Here is a 19,916-nt window from a genome sequence, read left to right as displayed (position 1 = left end):
TGGTTAACACACATAGCACGTAAGACTCATTGACAGCAAATGGAGCACAAGTGTACGCCCTTTGGCTAGCCATCATTGGGAGTGCCAAACCATCTCACCACTGACTTTGAACCATGACCACTTGATTAACAATTGACCCTTGTAAAACACCCAATGCCAACTATCCCTACAATGTTGCAGAGTTTGAGTTGGCACTGCCAATGTGCTGCCACACAGACACTGAGACAGACCCAATACACTGCATGCCAACAGTCCTGAGCAGTGCATCTGTGAGATGCCATGCCACAAGCTATCCTGTTAAGGGACAAAGGAAAGGGAAAAGAGGAAGGGAGCTTTGGGAGAAGAAGGATGTTAAGAAAGAAAAAAAAGTATCTAACCCAAAATTAAAATAAAGTCAAGTTATAGTCATAGTTGTGTAGTCCTGAACACCCCAAACACGCAGTTGCTGTGACTGGATTTGACTGAAGTCCTACCTTTTTTGAAAACTGGGAAGTGAGATGGCATAAGTGGCGTGAATGTGCTCAACAAAAGGCTGCAAGGACCGACAGGAGTGTCTGACCAGTAACACTTACCTTAAAAATTCTAGGCTGCTCTCCACTTTCTCAATATGACTGACTGTAACTTACTGACTTTCATTTTTACCTGGTTTGGGTTAGTGATGTAAGTAATCCAGGGAAAGCTAATTAAATACCAATCATTTTTGGAAGAGCGGTCAAGTTGGTTGAAGAAGTTGGTTGGATATTTTATTTTTTATTTTGGTAAACGTGAACCATATTTTGAGTCAATTTCCAACCCCCTGCATCAGGGTTTGAAAAGAAACAGGCAAGCCCTACCTGTTATATCAATGGCCATGGTCCGATACTGGATGGGTGGGCTGTAGGGCCCTGGACCTATACTGGTGTGGGCACGTATTTTCACATCATATGCGGAGTTCGGTTTGAGACTGTTGAGCTCAAAGCTAGACTGGTGGGGAGGTAAACGGAGTTCTTGTGGCGCTTCTCTTGTTCCGGCTTCTTTATAAGCCAGAGTGTACTCTGTGATGACCCCATTCCTCTCTGCCAGCACTGGTGGAGACCAGGACAGCTGCACTGAGCAACATGTTACCATTGAGCCCTCGTTAATTTGAGGGTATCCCCCAGGGGTATTTTCAGGAACAGCGAGTTCTGCCACAGCCTCTTCCCCAAAGCCCCCTCTGCTTTTGGCGGAGATCTTAAAGAGATAAGTGGCACCCCGGTGAATGTTGCCCACAAAATACTGCCTTTCATGGGGAGCAAACTCCAGTGTGGCCAGAGGGGAGACATCTTTCCGGCCAAACTGAAGACGGTATCCCTGCAGGTCCATTCCATTTATCAGGTCTGGAGGATCCCAGTGAACAACAGCTGAAGTCTTTGAATCTTGAGCTACTGACAGATACGGCGGACCAGGCACTGTGCAAAAAAAGTAATGGAGAAAAATCTTACTCTTCCATTTATACAAGGTTTAATACCATTTGTAGAGATGTTACTAAATTAACTCAACAGACAAAACTTCAAGCGTAATGATTACTAAATAGTTGATATTTTTCATCAATAGGTTTTAAGTCATAGACCAACACAAAACAGAATACTGCGGTAATCAGCTGTCATTAATACACTAACATTTTCAAATGGCATATTTATGCTTTTTGTTTTTAATGCTGCAAAGCAAAGCTAAACTGCATATTTTGCATGATTCATCAAGCATGTTTGTATTATGTTTTCTGCATATGTGATTATAGGAAACACAAGTTCAAACATTCTCAATTATTAATGTTAAAAGATCACAGAGACTAAAGCTACACTCACAGTTATAATTCAAAGTATTTATCAGTTAACACAACTGAGTAAGCTTGTCTAGTATGGTGATGTGGAAGATCCTCAGCAGTGACAAATTTCAAGAGTGATCGCTGTTCCCATTATCATTTAATGTTACATAGATGCTTTAGCTACCAGAATCTCAGAACTACAAACATCACTAAAGATTTAAACAAAGAACAGTTCCTTTTTTAACTGTTGTCATCTTTTTACTTGTAAAATGTCTGCTCTACTCAGGGGCCCAAACTCCATTGCTCAGGGCAGCCCAGTTTTGCTGCTCTTAAGGATGACAACTCATCCAAATCCTGTTTTTAAAGGCCCAATCACTCAGACAGAGGTAGCAGGATTTAAAAGAAGCCTGCAAGTGCTCACCAGCTGTAAAAGTTTTAGGAGAGACAAGTGTGGCTGATTTGTTCTAAAGCCACATCTCAGCGTAAATAGGGGCTACCTTGAATCTATTTTCAATAACTTGCCATTTCTCTGTGTCTTTGAACAGACAGAAGGTAGTGCCAAAACAAGTCATATTAACATTTCGGACACATATGTTTTGCTCTCAGACCTCAGGAATCTTTCCAGACTATTTTGAAAAGGATTTAGGAAAGTGGCAATTGTTGTAGAAGTGAATATTATTATACTTTCTTCCTCTTCTACCACAGAACTGGCCCTCAAACTCCCTGAGGGAAACTGGAGGATAATTATGTGATGGCTGATTCAGAGGACTAAGGCGTAGTATGAATTATAGAAAGCATACAGACAACATTGTAATGCACCATTAAAAAAACCTTGAGAACAGAAAAAATATGTTCTTCTGCATTTTGTACTTTTGGAGATTGCTGTTTTTCTAATGGATACTAAATAAAGTAAGAAGAATTACATGAAAGATGCAGCTATGAAATGGAGATACAAATTGGTTAATGGCTGAATTAAGCAGAAACTGGTGCATTTAAGGAGCTATTGCAAAAGTTTACTTTATCCAATCACGGAAAAGTGAAAAACAGACGAATAATCATCCACAATGAAAGAATTGCAATTATCATTAACCTACAAAACACCAAAAAGTTGTTTTGCTACATTCCCGTCTGCAGCATGAAAGCAGACTGCATTTAAAGACATGCAGTACTTCACAAAGCCAACCCCTAGAGCTGCTGAGTGATTGAGTAACACAGAATAGGCAATAGTTTATTTACTTTATGAAATTTAATTTGATTTGGTGAAGTGATGGCATATTTATTATTCACAAAGCTTGCCAAAAGAATTGATAAAGTAGGTTTGCAGCAATTGTATGAGGTCTTCGTGAATTTATCAAGCTGAATAAGCTAAATAGAACACTAATTTTGATTTAACTACAGTGAAATATTCTCTGCATAGAAAATATTTCATTAGCAGTTTTAGGAGCCCCACCGATGGATGTGACCGTTTTGTTCTCCACTTTACATTGAAGGTAAGTGACATATATAGACTTTTCTCTTTGCATCTTACATGAAATGCATTTGCTGTAATAGTGTATGAACGCTCACATTTTCTGTTTATGTTTTTCCAAGTTGCCACTACCCATTTTTCTGCATCTATGCACGTACAAACACACACACCACATTCTGCTTTTTACAATCCACTTTCTCTTGCCTTATTAGTCGTTTGTGTTTGATAATTGGAGCCTTTCTATAGACGGTTGCTAGAAGGAAATGGGAGTGGGTGGTTAGATGGTGGATTGTCAGCAGAGCTTTTGCCCATAAGGGAAAGGCACGGGTGTTGCATATCGGGTGAAACGAATCCTACTAATACTTCTTGGCTACATGCTACAGATCAGCTTAGTGTCATTTAAAAGCCCACTCTGCCTTCATGCTTGCAGTTAATCAAGAAAATAGAATCAGAGATAATGATCCTGGGATGATATCATGGGTGCATTTTCCATTTTCCTTTTTTTTTGTTGCTTCTCTTTGAAAATCAACAGGCTGTTGTGTGTATCCTTTGGAGCCTTTGTAACCCCAGCGACAGTTTTATTATTTGTACATTCAAAACTGTGGCCTAATGCATTGTAGGGGAGAGGGATCAGGGGCACTGAGCCAGCAGATTGGTGTCGGGAGGGGAGGTGGAAGCCAGGGATTGTTCAAGCTGTGTGTATGTGTGTGGTGCCACAGGGTGATGATAAGAGAGCAAGGGCATGGAGAGGAGAAGAAAAATGAGTGAATGAGGGATGATGAAGGTGACTAGGGACAGGGAGCAATCAGCTGCAAAGAGGACCCACAGGGATATGAGGAGCTTGATATGTTTGTGTGTGAGGGTGAAGGTACATGAGTGATTCTAGGATTTCTGGACACCTTGATTGTCCTTTTCTTCTTTACCCTTTTCTTGCTGCATTTCATCACTTCTTCCCCTAAGCTACCCTTCACCACATTCTTTTATATCCAAACCTCCTGCCCATCTCTCTGTCTTTGTCCATTTCATAACACACCCTGGTTCAATCCCTCCATGTGGAACTCCTGGCACGTTTCTCATCAAACTGCAGAATTAACAGCTTTCTGTTGACGCTCACTAACTGACTGAGAAAGGGGCAACGATGTTTTCTTCTCATCACCTCCTCTCTTATGTCTACCATTCATGCACTTGACAGACAGACAGGCTCTTCCAAGTAACTCAACTGAGTTGTAGCAGCATTTTATGGATTCCGAAAAGCACTACCTTTCAACCAGTATTTTATAGGCCTTTGCTAAGTCAACAGCCTGCAAGCATGTTGCAACCTGAATCCAGTAGCATAAGCACGCATTTCTCAGAAGTAGATATGAGTCAGATTCTTATATCTTCCCTTTAGAATAGAAGAACATGCCAGAATAGAGTCTGATGTCTGGCCAAAACGTGTTAAGCTTTTAACCTAGGTATCCAGATTACCCAATTTGTGCCATAGAGAATAAAAGAGCCTGCATAAAGGCAGTTGAAGGTGATGGTAAAGAATCCAGTACTTGTGGATGTAACTCTTTCAAAACCTAGTGTGGCCCTAGGCAAAAATGTAGAAGTTCTTAAAACTTGCAACAGTAACTGACATTTAATTGTGAAAAAATACTTTAATTTCTAATTAAATCTAGGACACCTGGGATAATATCTGAAAATATACCAATTACCCTTGAATTCACTGTGCCGTCACACTTGCTGTTCCTACACAGCTTAAACTATCAGATGTCTTCTACATCACTAACATTTGCTAAGCTGAAATAAAAGCGAAAAGGTTGAGAGACTGCAGTACATTCAGAGCTCTTTATGATCCAGATGAGACTCCTGCTTTCTGAAAACATAACACTTCTATAATCATTTACTGGCTTCCTGGTAGGGCTAGACTATACGATATCGCTTCACACTCACAAGTGTCTGTATCTTAAATAACTTCTCTCCCCACAAACATAAACTAATTTCTTCACTCAACACAATCCAAACTCCTCCTTCCCCGCATGACAATGCTGTGGCCAGTGGGCAAACAAGTGTTTTGTACTTGTGCACGTAACTTTTTAAACATAGCAAAGCCTATGGCATAGTTGTAGGCTGATTACTGGTTTTAAGATACGCCAAGGTTAGCAACAGTTAAATTTTCAGAACTGCTAAAAGGTTCTATGAGTAGAACACAGAGAAAAACACCAACAGTCATGGTGTTGAAACCAGATAGGTGTCACCCATTGACCTTAAAGCAATGGTGATAGCTGGGAACAACATACAGCAGAATGAAGGCTGGTTATCAAAACAGATAATCTAATTAATTAACCAGCACTGTTCATGTGCAGTTTAATGATAAACATTGTCTTTGGCAGCAACAGAGACCTTTCTCCCATTGGCCCTGGTCAGGTTGACTTTTCAAACAGAACTTAGACTTCATATGCCAGTTCTGGAGGATGAAAAGACATGGCCACTGATGTGAATCAACTTTTTAGCAACACAAAAACCTGCTCTCTTTTTCATGATGTTCCATCTTGATGTAGCCTTTCAGGCCTTTATGTATCCAAAAGAAAGGAAATGGCTTTGACATCATCACTCCTAGAGGCATTTGTGTTCTACAAATGCATGGGTTTATGGGATTTTTTTTAGAAAAAAGAAAAAACTGAACAGGTATTTCTTAACTTGTACAGACGCTTGTGTGATTCAAAATTACACAGCTGTACAATAGGTCATAAACTACCTCATACATTTACATCACATATTAAAGAACTGACTCTTTATGACAGTGAAGAGACGTGTTTGGACGTGTTATTTAAAATTCCTTTTTCTGGTTAAAATTTTACAGCTAGGAATTTAATTCCCAGAGGTTAATTTTAACTACATAATTGTCTCATCCACTGATCAAGCCCAAAGTTATAACAGGTGAAGGGAATAAAACTGATTATCTCTTCAACATGGCACCTGTTGGTGGGTGGAATGTATTAGGCACCAAGTGAACATTTTGTTCTCAAAGTTGAGGTGGGTAAAAAGCAGGAATTATTTGAGGGTGCTTGGCAAGTGCCAAAACTGCTTTTTTGTTGTGCCTGCAGTGGTCGGCTTCTATTCAAAAGGGATCCAAAGAAGAAACAGTTCTGAACAGGTGACAGGGCTATGGGCAAGGAAAGCAAAGTCTGGCCTGTGTAGTCTGATTGAACAGATGAGCTACTGTAGTGAAATGGCTAAGAACACTAAGTCTGATTATTATAGTAAGGTGTCAGACTACACAGTTCATCACAGTTTATTTCATATTGGAGTGCACAGACACAGATCAGTCATAATGTAAAAATGATGACCACTTCCTGCCAATAAAAGCACCATCAACGGACCTATGAGCATCAGAACCGGACCATGAAGCACATCCCCCAAGTTGGACTGAGATCTGGCAAATTCTTATGCTACGTCTAATCAGTATATTTCTTGATATTGTTAAATTTTATCTTGGTACAGCACTAAAATCCCTATAAGTGTGAATAAATTTAGGTTCGTTATTGCTTGAAAAAGGAAAAATATTCAAAATAATTTCTGTAATTATTTTACAATGTTCTCATGAGGGACCACTAATATTTACTAGGTAAGATCTCTTAAAACATGATAAGCCAAAACCAGTTTTTTTTTTCCAAAAAGAAAAAAAAAATCTCTCTGTTCCTCACATTCCCTATTTCTTCACCTTTATCTTTTCTTATAACAAAAAATAATTTCCTTAAACATCAATAATAATTATGAAAAAAGAGTAAAATTGTTCTCAGAAAAAGGACCAGACAACCATGGAAAAAGTAGGATTGAGCATCCTCAAACAAGATCCTTTTCCAGCTTTTAGGAGAGGGATCTACGTATTGAGTGGTCCAATGTCTTACTAAGAAATAGGCCTGGATGAGGTCCGTGTGCTTATGTTGTTTGTACATCTATATGCCTACATGTGTAGCATGTACTAAGTTGCACCAATATAAGGTTGCATCTTCTGCAACCTCAGTCTTAAACCAGATTAAAATACAGCTTCACAATTTAGATTACGTTTATGCTAGCTGAATGAACACATGTGGTTTATACAAACTGTGCACACCAGTGGTTACAAGGGGACAAATTAAGAATACAAGGTTTTGTAGCGCTAATAGATTTGCCTTGCATGTTTTATTCATACGGCAGAAACCAAAGACCCAAGTGGGGTTTTCATGCTGTCATAATCTGTCTGAAGAAATCTCAAAGTATCTTAAACGATGCCCTTGATCTCCTAAAAATTTGCCGACAGTCTTCTGAGCTTGACTGAAATTATAAAAGAAATACTAATACAAGTCAGCGTCTGATGAAACACAGCCATTGAAAGGACTATTGACTCAGACACATGTATGTATTTCTAAAGCTTGAGCTTTAGAAATTTAAAGCTAAAGCTCATAAAATGACGTATCCTTCATAAAGACACATAATCAAGTCCCTCAAATGTCACAATGTGTCTGTTTTTTCCCAGTGCTCCAAATAGTTAAAAAATGTGTCTGATTTTGGCTCTAAATCTGAATTTTTTATGAGCTTAGATAAAGAAAACAAAAACAACTAAATTAAGAGGTAGCTTAAATTGATCAAAAATCTGTTTCTGACAACAGCCTTTAGTCACAGGCTGAATTTATGAATTTTATTTCCGTACTGACCTGCCCCTTTGGTCACCACCACTTTGGGTTTACTCCGTGCTCCATCCCCCTTGGTGGTGTATGCTGCTACCGTGACGGAGTAAGTGGTGTCTGGCTTGAGTCCTCCGATGACCATTTCCTAAGGGGAACACGGGATAGACAGGGAAAAGGAAAATGTCAAAACCTCTTCTGAATTTTTCATGATCTGACCCCACTTTGTAGAGCTCAAAGCACCTTGTGCTGAATGTTAATCCAAGCATCTCCTGGTTCTCTTTATTAATTTTCACGAGGATGCATGCATTATACGCAACGATTCGCTCTGTGTAATGGGAAACCATTACGCAAACCCTCAGAGCCATGGAGGTGGAGAAGAGACATTATGTATGTAAATGCAAAGTAGTTCTCTCTTCTATTCCTTCAGCAATTTTCCGATCAACAACTTAACTTTGATAAATGCCCACTGAATACATCCTGGCCTTTCACTGGCAGTTTTTACCTATGCCATTACGGTTCCTTGAGTCTTCTTCAAAGAGAAGCTTCCGATCAATTCTAATGAATCTTTCAAGGGAGAAGGTTTTTAACGAATGCAGAATGAGGTTTTTAACAGGCTGGTTGGCAGGGAGGATGGGATAAGTCAATAATGGTAAATAAGCTATAAGAACGTTTTATACGTTATAGTATTTTTCTGTACTGCAGCTACTTTTTGTTTAATTAGGGTGAAATTTATCGAATGTGGCAATCCATCTGTAGTAGGTCTACAGCGTTTTCCAAAAGTAATTTTCCACATTTTGTTATGTTTCTGTTTAATTTACTGAGATTTTAAAGTGCAAATCAAAGTTCTCTTCACCTATTTTCAAATTAACTATAACCAGCTTTCCTGAAGAAAGGCAATAACCCACAGCATAATGCTTCCCACTACCATGTTTCTAAGTGTAGATGCAAAACATTTAGCTTGTCTTAGTGAAAAAAAAAAAAAAATCTGCTTACATGTTTCCATTTAATCCTCATGCTTATGTAAGAATGACTTTCTTTTTACTAGTCTTTCTTTAGGACCAGATGTGTTAAATGTACCACTAATATTGTCTTGTTGACAAAGTGTCTCACCTGAGCTGTGTTTCCCCATAGGTCCTCTACAGATATAATGGGCCTCTAGGCTGCTTGTATTTGTAATGTGACAAATATGTAAGGGTTCAAGGAATAACAACTCTTTAATACACCGCATGATAAGAATTTGCAGTAGGAACCAAGAACAGGCATTTAGGAGACTGATCACCATTTTATGAATCTTAAAGTGACACAATAATACAAAGCAACACAAAGTCACCACATCACAAACTACAAATTCTAACAAATTTAATACACACACGCATGAAAAAAAAAGAAAGAAAAGAAAAAATCAAAAGAAACAACTGTTTCTGCACACAGCAAGATACAAGCAGCATTAGCATTCTGAGGAGATTTTCTAGTGGATATTGCATCAGCCAGCGTATAGTGACGGTTAACTCTTAATGGAAGTTTGTCTGTTTTTTGTAAGAGACATATAAGGATAATGTGGAAGAGGTCTGATTGGGCAGCTGATGTGAAACTTGTAAGCCTCTCATTGTTTCCAGTTAGCAAAATAACATAAGAGGGTTGGGCTTGTGCATATTGTGGACCTCACCATGGTTGATGCAATAGCCACTGTTTCATGAACACAAAGCACTTAGGCAAAACTTTGTACTCACATATTCAGCCGTATCGTCCGTTTCCCACTAACCCCCCCCCCGCCAAAGTGAAGAGTGTGCAGGAGAGAGAGAAAAAGAGCATTTTTTTTTTTTAAGGAAAGACGAAAACTAAAGTGGGGGTTTAGGATGGGCAGGCAGCAGAAATAGGTCACTAGTTTTGGGAGGTCAGAAGAAAGAAGCACTCCTTGAAGCTCAAAGGAGACAACCGAAACAAGCCAAGTGGTACAGGTCTGAGAGTATGTTACAGTTAACTGAATTAAATAGAAACATAAGAATGGTTTTTGTATTCCATAGACAGAAATCCCCTCATTTCTGATTTAGCATATGCATAGTTGAAGACCATGTAATTTAGGTTACCAGAGCTCAAGAAATCAACAATTTAATGTGATGCTAGTGTTATTTGGATTGAGCTGCCCATTCTTTTTTTTTATAAAGTGTGATCAATAGTTTCAATTGAATCTGTTTCTAAGTGGAGCTGCATACAATATTTTCCCATCATTATGTCATGACTTTCAGGATGCAGTGTCCACAGTATCTAGATGATTACAACTGGGCATAGGAGACACGATTTACCAGGATTCCTCTACAACCGTGTCAAAGGATTTGCAAAAGGAATAAATGTTTATTGATTCAATTTTTTAAAAACAAAATCAAAATTTTCTTTGGTTTCTTGAAGCAAGTACATGCAATTTTTTTATTTCCACTATTGCTGCAGAGCATTTATTCCTAATAGAAATAGTATTTATTCCCTGCAGAATAGAAAAAGTAGGAAAAGATAAGGGAAGATTTGATTACTGCTCTTGTTGTGGGTTGAGGCGAAAAATAATATATTACAGCAGCATGAAATGTAATCCAAGAGGTAAACATCCCCAATATCGCTCCACACACTCCAGTGACATTTATAAAGCCAAAACTGTTTATAAGAATAGATGTACTGATCAAAGTCTGTTGGGTGATTTCTAATTTCTGCATAGATTTTTATCAGGTATTTTGTCCAATTCTGATTTCTTTCACAACATTTAATTTAAAAATGTCTTTCTAGCCTACCTTCTTATGGTTATAATTAATCACTTAAAAGTCAGAGGAAAGAATCTAATGCCAGGTGTGTGTGTGACAATTCCTTGTAAAACAATATGGTACCAATATCAAATAAATGTAAAACAAATGACAATGTAGTACTGGGTGTTCACATTTTGGTGTGGTAAATATGCATTAGTAAATATACAATGCATATTAATAAATTAATCGTAAATAGTAGTTATTTACAATATATCCATTCAGGTAATATTTGGCCAGTTTCTCTCAGCTGATTTCCAATTTTATCTCTAATTGTACATATACTTTGAGGGAATTTACATTTTAAAGAGAAAACAATGTATTATTGGTTATACCTGGGCATCAGCAAGCATGACATCCTTGATGAGGGGCAGGCCCCGTGACTCGCCATTTTCAACACGTACATAGTGAACTTGGTAGCCACGAATTTGACCATTTTGCTTTCCAGGTGTCACAGAACGCCACATCACTTTCAGAGCTGTGGAGTTGAGAACCTCCACCTCAACCCTCCTTGGTGCAGCTCCAGGAACTAGAAATAAGAAGCAGTTTAAACACAAAAATCAGAATATAAACATGCAATATTTTCTTTGACAAATGTTTTGCACCACTATAAAACAAACAAAAAATAAATCCAAAATACTAATATTACAGACACATTTCAAAACAATATAGATCCAACAAATGACACTGAAAATACAGCCCATATCCCAAATATACCTTCACGACTTACTCCTGTCACCTCCACCCTTTCAATATGTCTCTTTGTGGCGGAAAGCCTTGCCACTTATTCATAATGACCGACCTTTTTGGCAGGCCTTGAATCCAGGCCACTTCAGGTGGCAGGGAATATCATTTTCTGAGATGAATGTGCCATGCATAAAACCCCTCCTCTTAAACTGCTTCCACTTGCTTCTTCACAAACGCTTTTGCACTTCTTCATTCTCTAAATCACAACCCAACTCCATCCTCTATTTTGGTTCCTTCATAACCAGAGTTCTCATTTCTTTAACTGACACTTGTTAAATGTCATTATTAAAGCAGCACCAAAAATAGTTTTGATTTGCCTTTTAATAACTGCCAGAATAATAGTGGTATTTAAAAACACGTATGTCAGACAAACACAGAAAATATCAACATGACAGATATAAAATGGTTTACATAGAGTAGAAGCTAATTCAGGTGAATCTATGTCACAGGTGCTGTGGTAAGATCAATGGATCAACAAAATCCTACCATGTTTTTCTTCTTTCGTCAGATTAACTTATTTTTAGCTTCTTTAAATGCTTGTTTCCATTCCATGTAACCACATTGTGGTGTCAAATTGCGAAAGGCAGGTCTTCAGGGAGCAGGGAAATAATAAAAGTGTATCAAATGATAGGAAGTGAACAGAATCAAAAATCAATTCAGGTGCACAGTAGCTGCCCTTTCTTTCCGGAGACAGTGAAGCGGGTATGTTTTTCCAGTTAAACGGATGGATTAACACACCAAAAACAGTTTGTTTCAGCAGCCTGAGTGGCATATTCAAGATCGTTGCTGGTGTACTTACTAAACATTGTTTATAATTTTCCAGTCCCAAGGTTTTTATGCTATGTTTATGCTTTTTTAACCACCAACCTATAATCTGCCATGGCCATAAACATATAATCTTGCATCATAGATTGCTAAATTTTACAGTATCACAACATAAATACTTAAGTTTGTTAGCTTAATAATATAATACCAATAACATTGTCACCTAACCTACATACAGGTTAGGCAGACTTGTAGAAGAAATAATCAGGCTGGGTTTTTCCATGTCTGGGAGGTGGACATTAGGTAGATGTGTCTGTGTATAACAGTAGCTATTTATAAATTATTGTCAAAAGAAGGTCTAGGAGTATGCTAAATGAAGAACATTTGGAGTTGCAAAGACGCAGCATATTCATTCAACTTTTACTGTTTTTATTTTATTTTTTAATTTTTCTACACAACACTCAAACTGGATTTTGAGGTTTAGGTTGGTGAGGAACCACTCTTCTATGTGCAAACCAATTTTAATTTAAAAATTCTTAAAGTAAAAAATTTTAAGCTTTACTTTAAGACTTAAAGCACTCAACAACCCCTGAACGTCCCAGTTCATTTCCCTGATTTGAAAATTCAGATTCTTGAGTACAAATGGAACATAGTAGTGTATTTAACCCCTACTCTTGTGACTTCAAGTTAGAGGCCAAAGCAGTTTAACCTTATTTTAAGCTAACAGAGAAAGGTTCTGTCTCTTGGTAAGGCCAAGTCTCCACATAAGAGACTCACGTACCATCTTCATCTGTCCGACAGATTAGGGGCTCACTCTCAGGGCCAGGCCCAATCTCAGTTGAGGCGGACACTGTGATTTGGTATTGGGTCCACTTCTCCAGTCTCTGCAGCAACACCCGCTCTTCGGTTGGAGGCACTGGCAGCTCCTCCATGGGGTCTGTGTCGTCGCTGGCCCCTTCTGAAGGGCCCACCGCTTGGTAGCGCACCCTATACCCCGTCAGATCACCATTCTGACTCTTCAAAGGTGGGGGGCGCCAACTTACCAAAAGGCTGGTGGAGCTGGTAGTGCTGCACTTAATTTCTTGAGGGGGAGCTGAGGGTTCTGGTGAGGTGGAAAGGACAGGAAGGAAGGGAGGTACGGGGCGGTAGAGGACGAGGAGGATGGGGAAGGCAGAAGGGTGAAAAACGAAAAAATAAAAAGATGGTAGAGATAAAGAAAATGAAAAAAGGAAAATTTTAAACTCAAATTAAAAACAACAGGAATAATTAAAATGAAACTGATCAACACAAAACACAAATATATGAAAATAAAAACAGGTACCAAGGAGATGCCAAATTAAAAGGTAAAAATGCATACCACCATATGGAAACATAATAATGAATCAAGACAGCTATGCTTACTGGTTTTGGTGAAGATATATGTTAACAGATATATGATATTTTATGAAATATAGGTCAATTGTTTGGTACTTTTTCAAATCTAAAAAGTCTACCAGCTAAAAAGTCATGACAGATTTAATGATTTAGAGTCTTTAGGATGACTAGCACTATTTTAAACAAGAACTCAGAAGTTCACTTTATTTTTGTGATTGTTAGACAAAAATATAAGTAGTTTAAAATGAAAGTTTGAATCATTCCAATTGATCACACATAATTTCATGGTAAACCTTTGTGTCTGAAGTGCTTTTGGAGAACATGTTAAATAAAAAAATGCCCTCTTTTAAAATTCTTAACATTTTTGTTTTTCCTGACCAAATAATATTTATTTTACCCCTTGTATCTTATTCTTTGTGCAATTCTTTCCACCTTGATGTAGCAAATCTAGTTCATTATTACATTTTCTGACAGCAAAGCAATAAAAGCTAAATTAAATATGATTAGAGACAAGGACATACCACACAAAAGTTTAAATAAAAAAAGTAAATGAGGAAATAAATATGTTTTCATCCAAAAATAAAGGACAATAAAGAAATAAGTTATAAAATCAAGGAGTTTAACGTGAAATTAGTTTGAACCAAAGTGACTCAAAAGATTCACAACAAATACTTTCTAAAAATACAAGGTGTGAGTAAACATCAACAAAGGAAAATAAAACCAGATGCGCATAAGAACAAAAAAAACAGTATACCATGGACAGACAAACAAAAGTAAATCGCAAGCATTGTCTGCATCATACGTACCTGACTCCCAAAATAAAATAAAAAAAACTTTCAAGACTTTCTTACCAATAGCACCTGACTCCAGAGTGTGCTTACTCTAGAGTCAGGGAGAAGCAACCCTTTCCCATCCTGAGAATGTTATCAATTTTATGATCAAGTCTTGTTACAGTTACAGTAAACAGCTATTTGTATCCACTGATAGTTGATTTGGACCCGCTTTGGGGAGAGCAAGAGGGAGAGAGTTGGCTCTCTGCTGTAGCCAGTGCTGTTTAATACTGCATTGTTGGGCCAGAGGGTCCACAACACTGAGAGAAGGGAAAGCCAGTGGGGAAAACTCATTATCAAGATTTTCTACGCTTGTGAACTTGGCCAAGCACAGAAACATCCTTCCTTGTTGGCAATTTCCTCAAATAAATCCCATTTCATAGCCCTATGTCTAAGTGTCTCTGAGAAGCCTGCAGCCATTTTGACAGTGCCAAGACACAAGACAATGTCATCAACAACATAAAAAGCTCATATAATGGAATTTATAAAACTTTAATAAAATGTTGTGAGCATAATGTCACTTTAGAAGAAACAGATTTAAAATTGAAAACAAAAAACTAAGAGTTTTATAAAAGAAAAAAAAAACAAATAGAAAAACATTTTCCTTGGTAAGAAAGACACTGTTCCAGTACACAAAAATAAAACAGGGCCACAGCCTTAGTTTTCAAACCTTTTTCTGTGTCCAATGGGCTTATTTACTTAAGGTCTTACTGGATTTTGAGCCATTCAGCTTCTTTCCTTTGCCCGTATTGTATTTGCAAACTCTCCCCCGTCAAGAATGATTGCTCCGTTCTCATTCTTTGTGGCAAAGAAAAGGTTTATAATTCTGACAGGGTGGAGGTTATCACAGTGCACAGGCATCTTTATGCTTGATAACAATTTAAGACTGGATTGGGCACATCCTTAATATTCCACGGAGGCCAGTGGCAGGATTAAAGATACTAGAAGTATGCAACCACAAAATAAGTATTTTGGATAACGCTTCACTTGAAGTGCTTCAAAACTTTCATTTGAAGTTATCAAGACAAGACAAACTGGTCTTGTCTGCAATTACTTCCTCCACTTCAACTTTCAAATATGATGTGGGAGGTTTTTTCACTACAACTTTCAAATTCAAAGTGAAAGAAATTTAGAAGATATTGAATATTCTTAACAAAAAACTACAATGGTTATAACTCAATATTAATGTGAAGTATTAACACAAATTGCAAATGCTATTTCTATCACAGTCTAAGTACCATCTTTGTACTGTATATGGACTCTGTCAGAAACCTCAAATGACATAATGTTCGTTCTTGTAGATCATTACGGAATTAATCCCAGAGATGCCAAATGGCCATGGTGTGGCTCACACAGATATTCCAATACATCTAAAAACCTTCTGCAATTACAGTAAGTGGGGGGAATAAACTGCTTGTTTGGTAAAATACAGAGGATTTAGAATCTGCCACTTTAATTTTAGAGAAGGCTTTTGACTGGCTACTGGCAGGGTCTAGGTATAATCTAAATGTGTAACAAAGCCTGACAATCCAAGGCCTTGGCTCAGAGCTCATCGCAGAGCATGAAATTAATTCTGACTCTATGAAATGGGATTCTTATCTGCCATTCGGGAGCCCTGCAGCCCCTCAACAACCACTCCAGGGTCTATCTCAAGTCTTCTCAGCATGTTTTAAAACTGGCAACAGCTGGAAAAATTACCCTCCAAGGTTTCTGGTTGTGGACCCTCTTTTTACCATGTCTGAACTGTCTCATAAACTGGTTTCAACCTGGTCTGGCAATGGTAGCATACCAAGTGAGGTCTTGCTTCTGAATGGGAGCCATTGTAAGAGAGAACGTCTTGCATATATTAAAACCTGCTGCAATTTTGAAAAGTGAAAATTATTTGGTATCAGCCACATTGAAGTAGTTAAGAGTGCAGACAAATTCCAGAATTATTATGAATCTTTTGCTCGTCAAAGCTCCCATTACAAGCCTCAGGTAATGCTATTTGGACTGAGCATAACCTTCAATGTTTTATAAACAGTTTCTGCATAGAAAATAGAAGAAATACATCTGAAATGTCATATTGTCTGACTGTCTTTCAACTTTGTAGGATAGTGATTCAGTGTGCCAGATGTTGGAGGTCTGAAAGTGGAACTTATACAACATGTTTGGGAAGGAATAACTACTTTACGTGTAAATCTTAAATAGTTTTTGTGTTCTTGAGAAGTTTTTAGTTCTCAGGGATTTATTCCAGCAATCACTCCTTAGATGTCATTAAGTTTCATAACCAACTATTATTATTATTTCAATCAAGCAACATAGTTATTAAAAGGTAGAACTTGATAAGTTTCAGTGCTACTTTCGTGTGTATGTGAAGGATGGCTTTTGGCGAAAAATCTTATTTTCAAATGTTTGTGAGTGTGAAACTACCAAATGACAAAACAAAGGTTTCTTGAACTGTGGCACAAGTACCATTGATTGTACTCAGTAGGTATCAATATTTTCAGGGTAAATGTAAGCAAATTAACTGCCATCTAGAGTTCCTGAGCACCAACAATGAAGAACTAACTTGTTCAAATTGTTCAATAACAGTAATCTTTTATTCTCTCTAAAAGGAGGTGTATTTGAGACATTTTGAGAACTGTTAATATGAACTGAAAAATACAGCTGTAGAGAATGAAAAAGCTCTGGTCATAAGTTAGTTCTGTTCTATTTTATATCTTGGATCTGGGAAAAACATCAACCCCATCTTAGCTGGCTACACACGGCACACTGAATCTCTAAACCACACAATGACTTACCTTTGAGCGTCCAAAAGAAAGTAATTTTTAACAATAAACATTGCATTTGCCCAACTTTGTTTTTGAATATTCTGACTTGGTGCTGAACAACCAATGGGTGTAAGTGACTGCAGCAACTTTACAATGAATCTTCAATGTACAGAAAAATGGCATAAAACATGTAATTAAACATCTCTGAGGCCCAGGATAAAATGATGTCAATAGAATGGATAAAAAAAAAAAAATCATGGCTGCTTGTTTTAGTGTTATGACCAAACTATAGAAAATAGAGGTAAGATCATGTATCTGCATTTTCTATTGTTTCTGTGGACGAACTGGGCCACCACTGTTCAGGGAGACCAAAGAGTGCAGGACAATAAAGAGAACAAAAATGAAGAGTCCTATATTTTAAAAAGTTGGACTTATCTTCCATCATGTTTGCTCAAAATCCCATCCCAAAAGTAAGTATGCATTAGCTTTTGTTGCAGTTATTCAAACCTGTAGTGGACTTGTGTTCATACAAGAAAATGCAACTAGAAGATACATAGAGATACAGCAAATAAATAGTATTTCAAAATTAAGACCCAAGTGAATAGATAATTAAATAAATGGATATAACTCTGTTTACCAATAAATAAATAGATAAATAAATAATCAAACCAAAAAGGAAGAGGGATTTAAGTGAACAAAATGATGTCAAGGCATTCCAAGAACAGTTTTAGTTATAATCCACAAGTTAACATGTGACAAAGAGAAGGACTAGACTGGAAGAGGGTGACGAAGGAAGAGGAAAAGGAGGAGGGGTGTATTCAATACTGCTTGCAGTTTGCAAATGCAAAAACAGGCAAGAATATCACAAACACGCACTATGACAGATGGGGGTACGCACACTGTACTCAAGAAATGCCAAGACAGAAATGGGGATGGAGATATGTGGCTTTTCATGCAGAGGAGTCAAAGTTCATCAGTTCAGAAACAGCTGCTCAACAGCACCCCGAGTGGGCAGTAGTGAGTGTCACATGCAAGTGGAGCTCTTGGCAGTAACACTGCACTTTCTGTGCAGGAACAAAAATAACTGTGAAGTGGTTGTTCCAAAGCCCCCACGCTCACATGTCGAGGCACAGCCAACAAGTTGCACTGGTAGAAACAGAAAATGTGTTATAGGAAGTCTGCTCCCACCACCAATGCTCTCCTATGTCACTGCTGAAGGTACTCTGATTTAACTCTCCCAAAATACACCAAAAATACTGTCAGTATAGTTAAACAAGGCCACCATTCATACACAATACATATTTTCCGGTATACGTTTGATTAAACTACAATTTGTCTTGAATATAGAAATAATATTAGCAATAAGGCATTTCATGTTCATTGCCATATGTGAATAAACAAAAATAGTGTGCCGAACGTACTGTTTAAACCTCAGCGGAGTTAATTAAATACCTTATTACTTCAACAGCATTTATTAAGATTTATTACTGTACTATTGTTTATTAAATTAAATTAAACTGTTCTCATTCAAGTGTTCATAGTGTGTCGATGATTCATTGGTTAGAGCATGGGTATTAAATTCATTTTCATTTTGGGTCACATCAAGTTTATTAATATTCTTAAAGGGCTGGTTGTGCCAGAATGTATTGGTAAAAACTATTAACATGTTAAAATATTAATGAATAGCTGTGTCTGCATTCAATAAGGTACTTCTTAAAATTAAATAATATTGAACATCTTTTCACACTGACCAGCTGCTCCAGGATTTTCTGAATGTTTTTGTAATTTTTTGCAATTGAAATCAATAATTTTGAGGAGCTAATTTAGAAATATTTGAAAGACATTTTTGCAACATTTGCACTAGATGATAAATCCGACTTTTTGGTACTTGCTGTATCAATGATAAACTATCATTTGACATCAATTAAAGGTGGGCCAGAAGTGTAGTAGATGTAAAACACACAGCCCTCTGAAGGTGTGAGGTAGCATCACTTTAATATTTTTTTAAGTGTGCAATAAACTCACGATTATGCATTAGCGCAAAAACGTGTAAGGGTCTGCTGATTTAGCGTGAATTTGCCATTGCAAAAAAACTCAAGGGACTGATGTAATTTGATTGCATAAAAATAAATGCTGCTTTACTTTGATTGATAAAATAATATTTAAGCAAACAATTGCTCTATTTATGTGTCCCAATGGAGTCTAGAGGGCCACATAAGAAGCTCTGATGGGCCAGATTAGTCTCCGTGCCTCGAGTTTGACACATGTAGGTCAAAGGAATCTTCCATCAACTTTCCAAGTTAACGTTGTCTAAATTTGTATCCTCATTTTGCATCCATAATTTAAAATGCTGTCTTTTGTCTTTTCTGCTACTTTATTTGACTATAAGTAGCTATTCTCCAATTCTTTTTATTTTGATGGAAGCACCTGCCACTCAAAATATAATTAAAGATCTATGACTATGATACGCAGAAGACACACTTGTCTTTTTAAATGTCATTACATTCATCATTACTCCATTGTCACATCACTTGTCTCAACTCGAAATTGCTAGAATAAATAATGCTCTATTTTTTTCCCCAACAAGATTTAAGTCTCAAATATGTGTACAGTTCAAACGAGAGCCTTGGTGGTTTTTCAGGAGAACTAGCATTTTTTGTGTCATGTGGGATGTGCACTTGCTGTCTACAAAGGAAAGAAAAACATCAAAAAAAGTTACTACATTTAAAAAAAAACTACTGAAATTATCCATCCACAA

The 19,916-nt window shown here is 37.4% G+C and overlaps 1 protein-coding gene across 16 annotated transcripts in view; it reads right to left on the bottom strand.

Moving 5' to 3' along the window:
• The window catches only part of ptprsa (protein tyrosine phosphatase receptor type Sa), a 254,745-nt gene that overhangs the window by 50,020 nt on the left and 184,809 nt on the right, over positions 1 to 19,916 (bottom strand). For 9 of the 16 annotated variants that reach the window (XM_028028092.1, XM_028028091.1, XM_028028093.1 and 6 more), the window contains 5 exons: positions 12,983 to 13,303; positions 11,025 to 11,218; positions 9,634 to 9,660; positions 7,931 to 8,048; positions 834 to 1,427 (listed from right to left, as the gene is read on the bottom strand). The exons of 4 other annotated variants lie outside the window; for them this stretch is intronic. In XM_028028092.1, coding sequence (XP_027883893.1) covers positions 834 to 1,427; positions 7,931 to 8,048; positions 9,634 to 9,660; positions 11,025 to 11,218; positions 12,983 to 13,303 — 1,254 coding nt within the window. The remainder of the gene's footprint in view (positions 1 to 833; positions 1,428 to 7,930; positions 8,049 to 9,633; positions 9,661 to 11,024; positions 11,219 to 12,982; positions 13,304 to 19,916) is intronic. 3 more of the 16 variants (XM_028028097.1, XM_028028101.1, XM_028028102.1) reach the window with 2 other exon arrangements.

The sequence above is a fragment of the Xiphophorus couchianus genome, chromosome 9 (genome assembly GCF_001444195.1).
Source record: "Xiphophorus couchianus chromosome 9, X_couchianus-1.0, whole genome shotgun sequence".
In the NCBI taxonomy this organism is placed as follows: domain Eukaryota; kingdom Metazoa; phylum Chordata; class Actinopteri; order Cyprinodontiformes; family Poeciliidae; genus Xiphophorus; species Xiphophorus couchianus.
The sequence above is the reverse complement of the archived record's forward strand: the minus strand, read 5'-3'. Positions and strand labels throughout refer to the sequence as shown.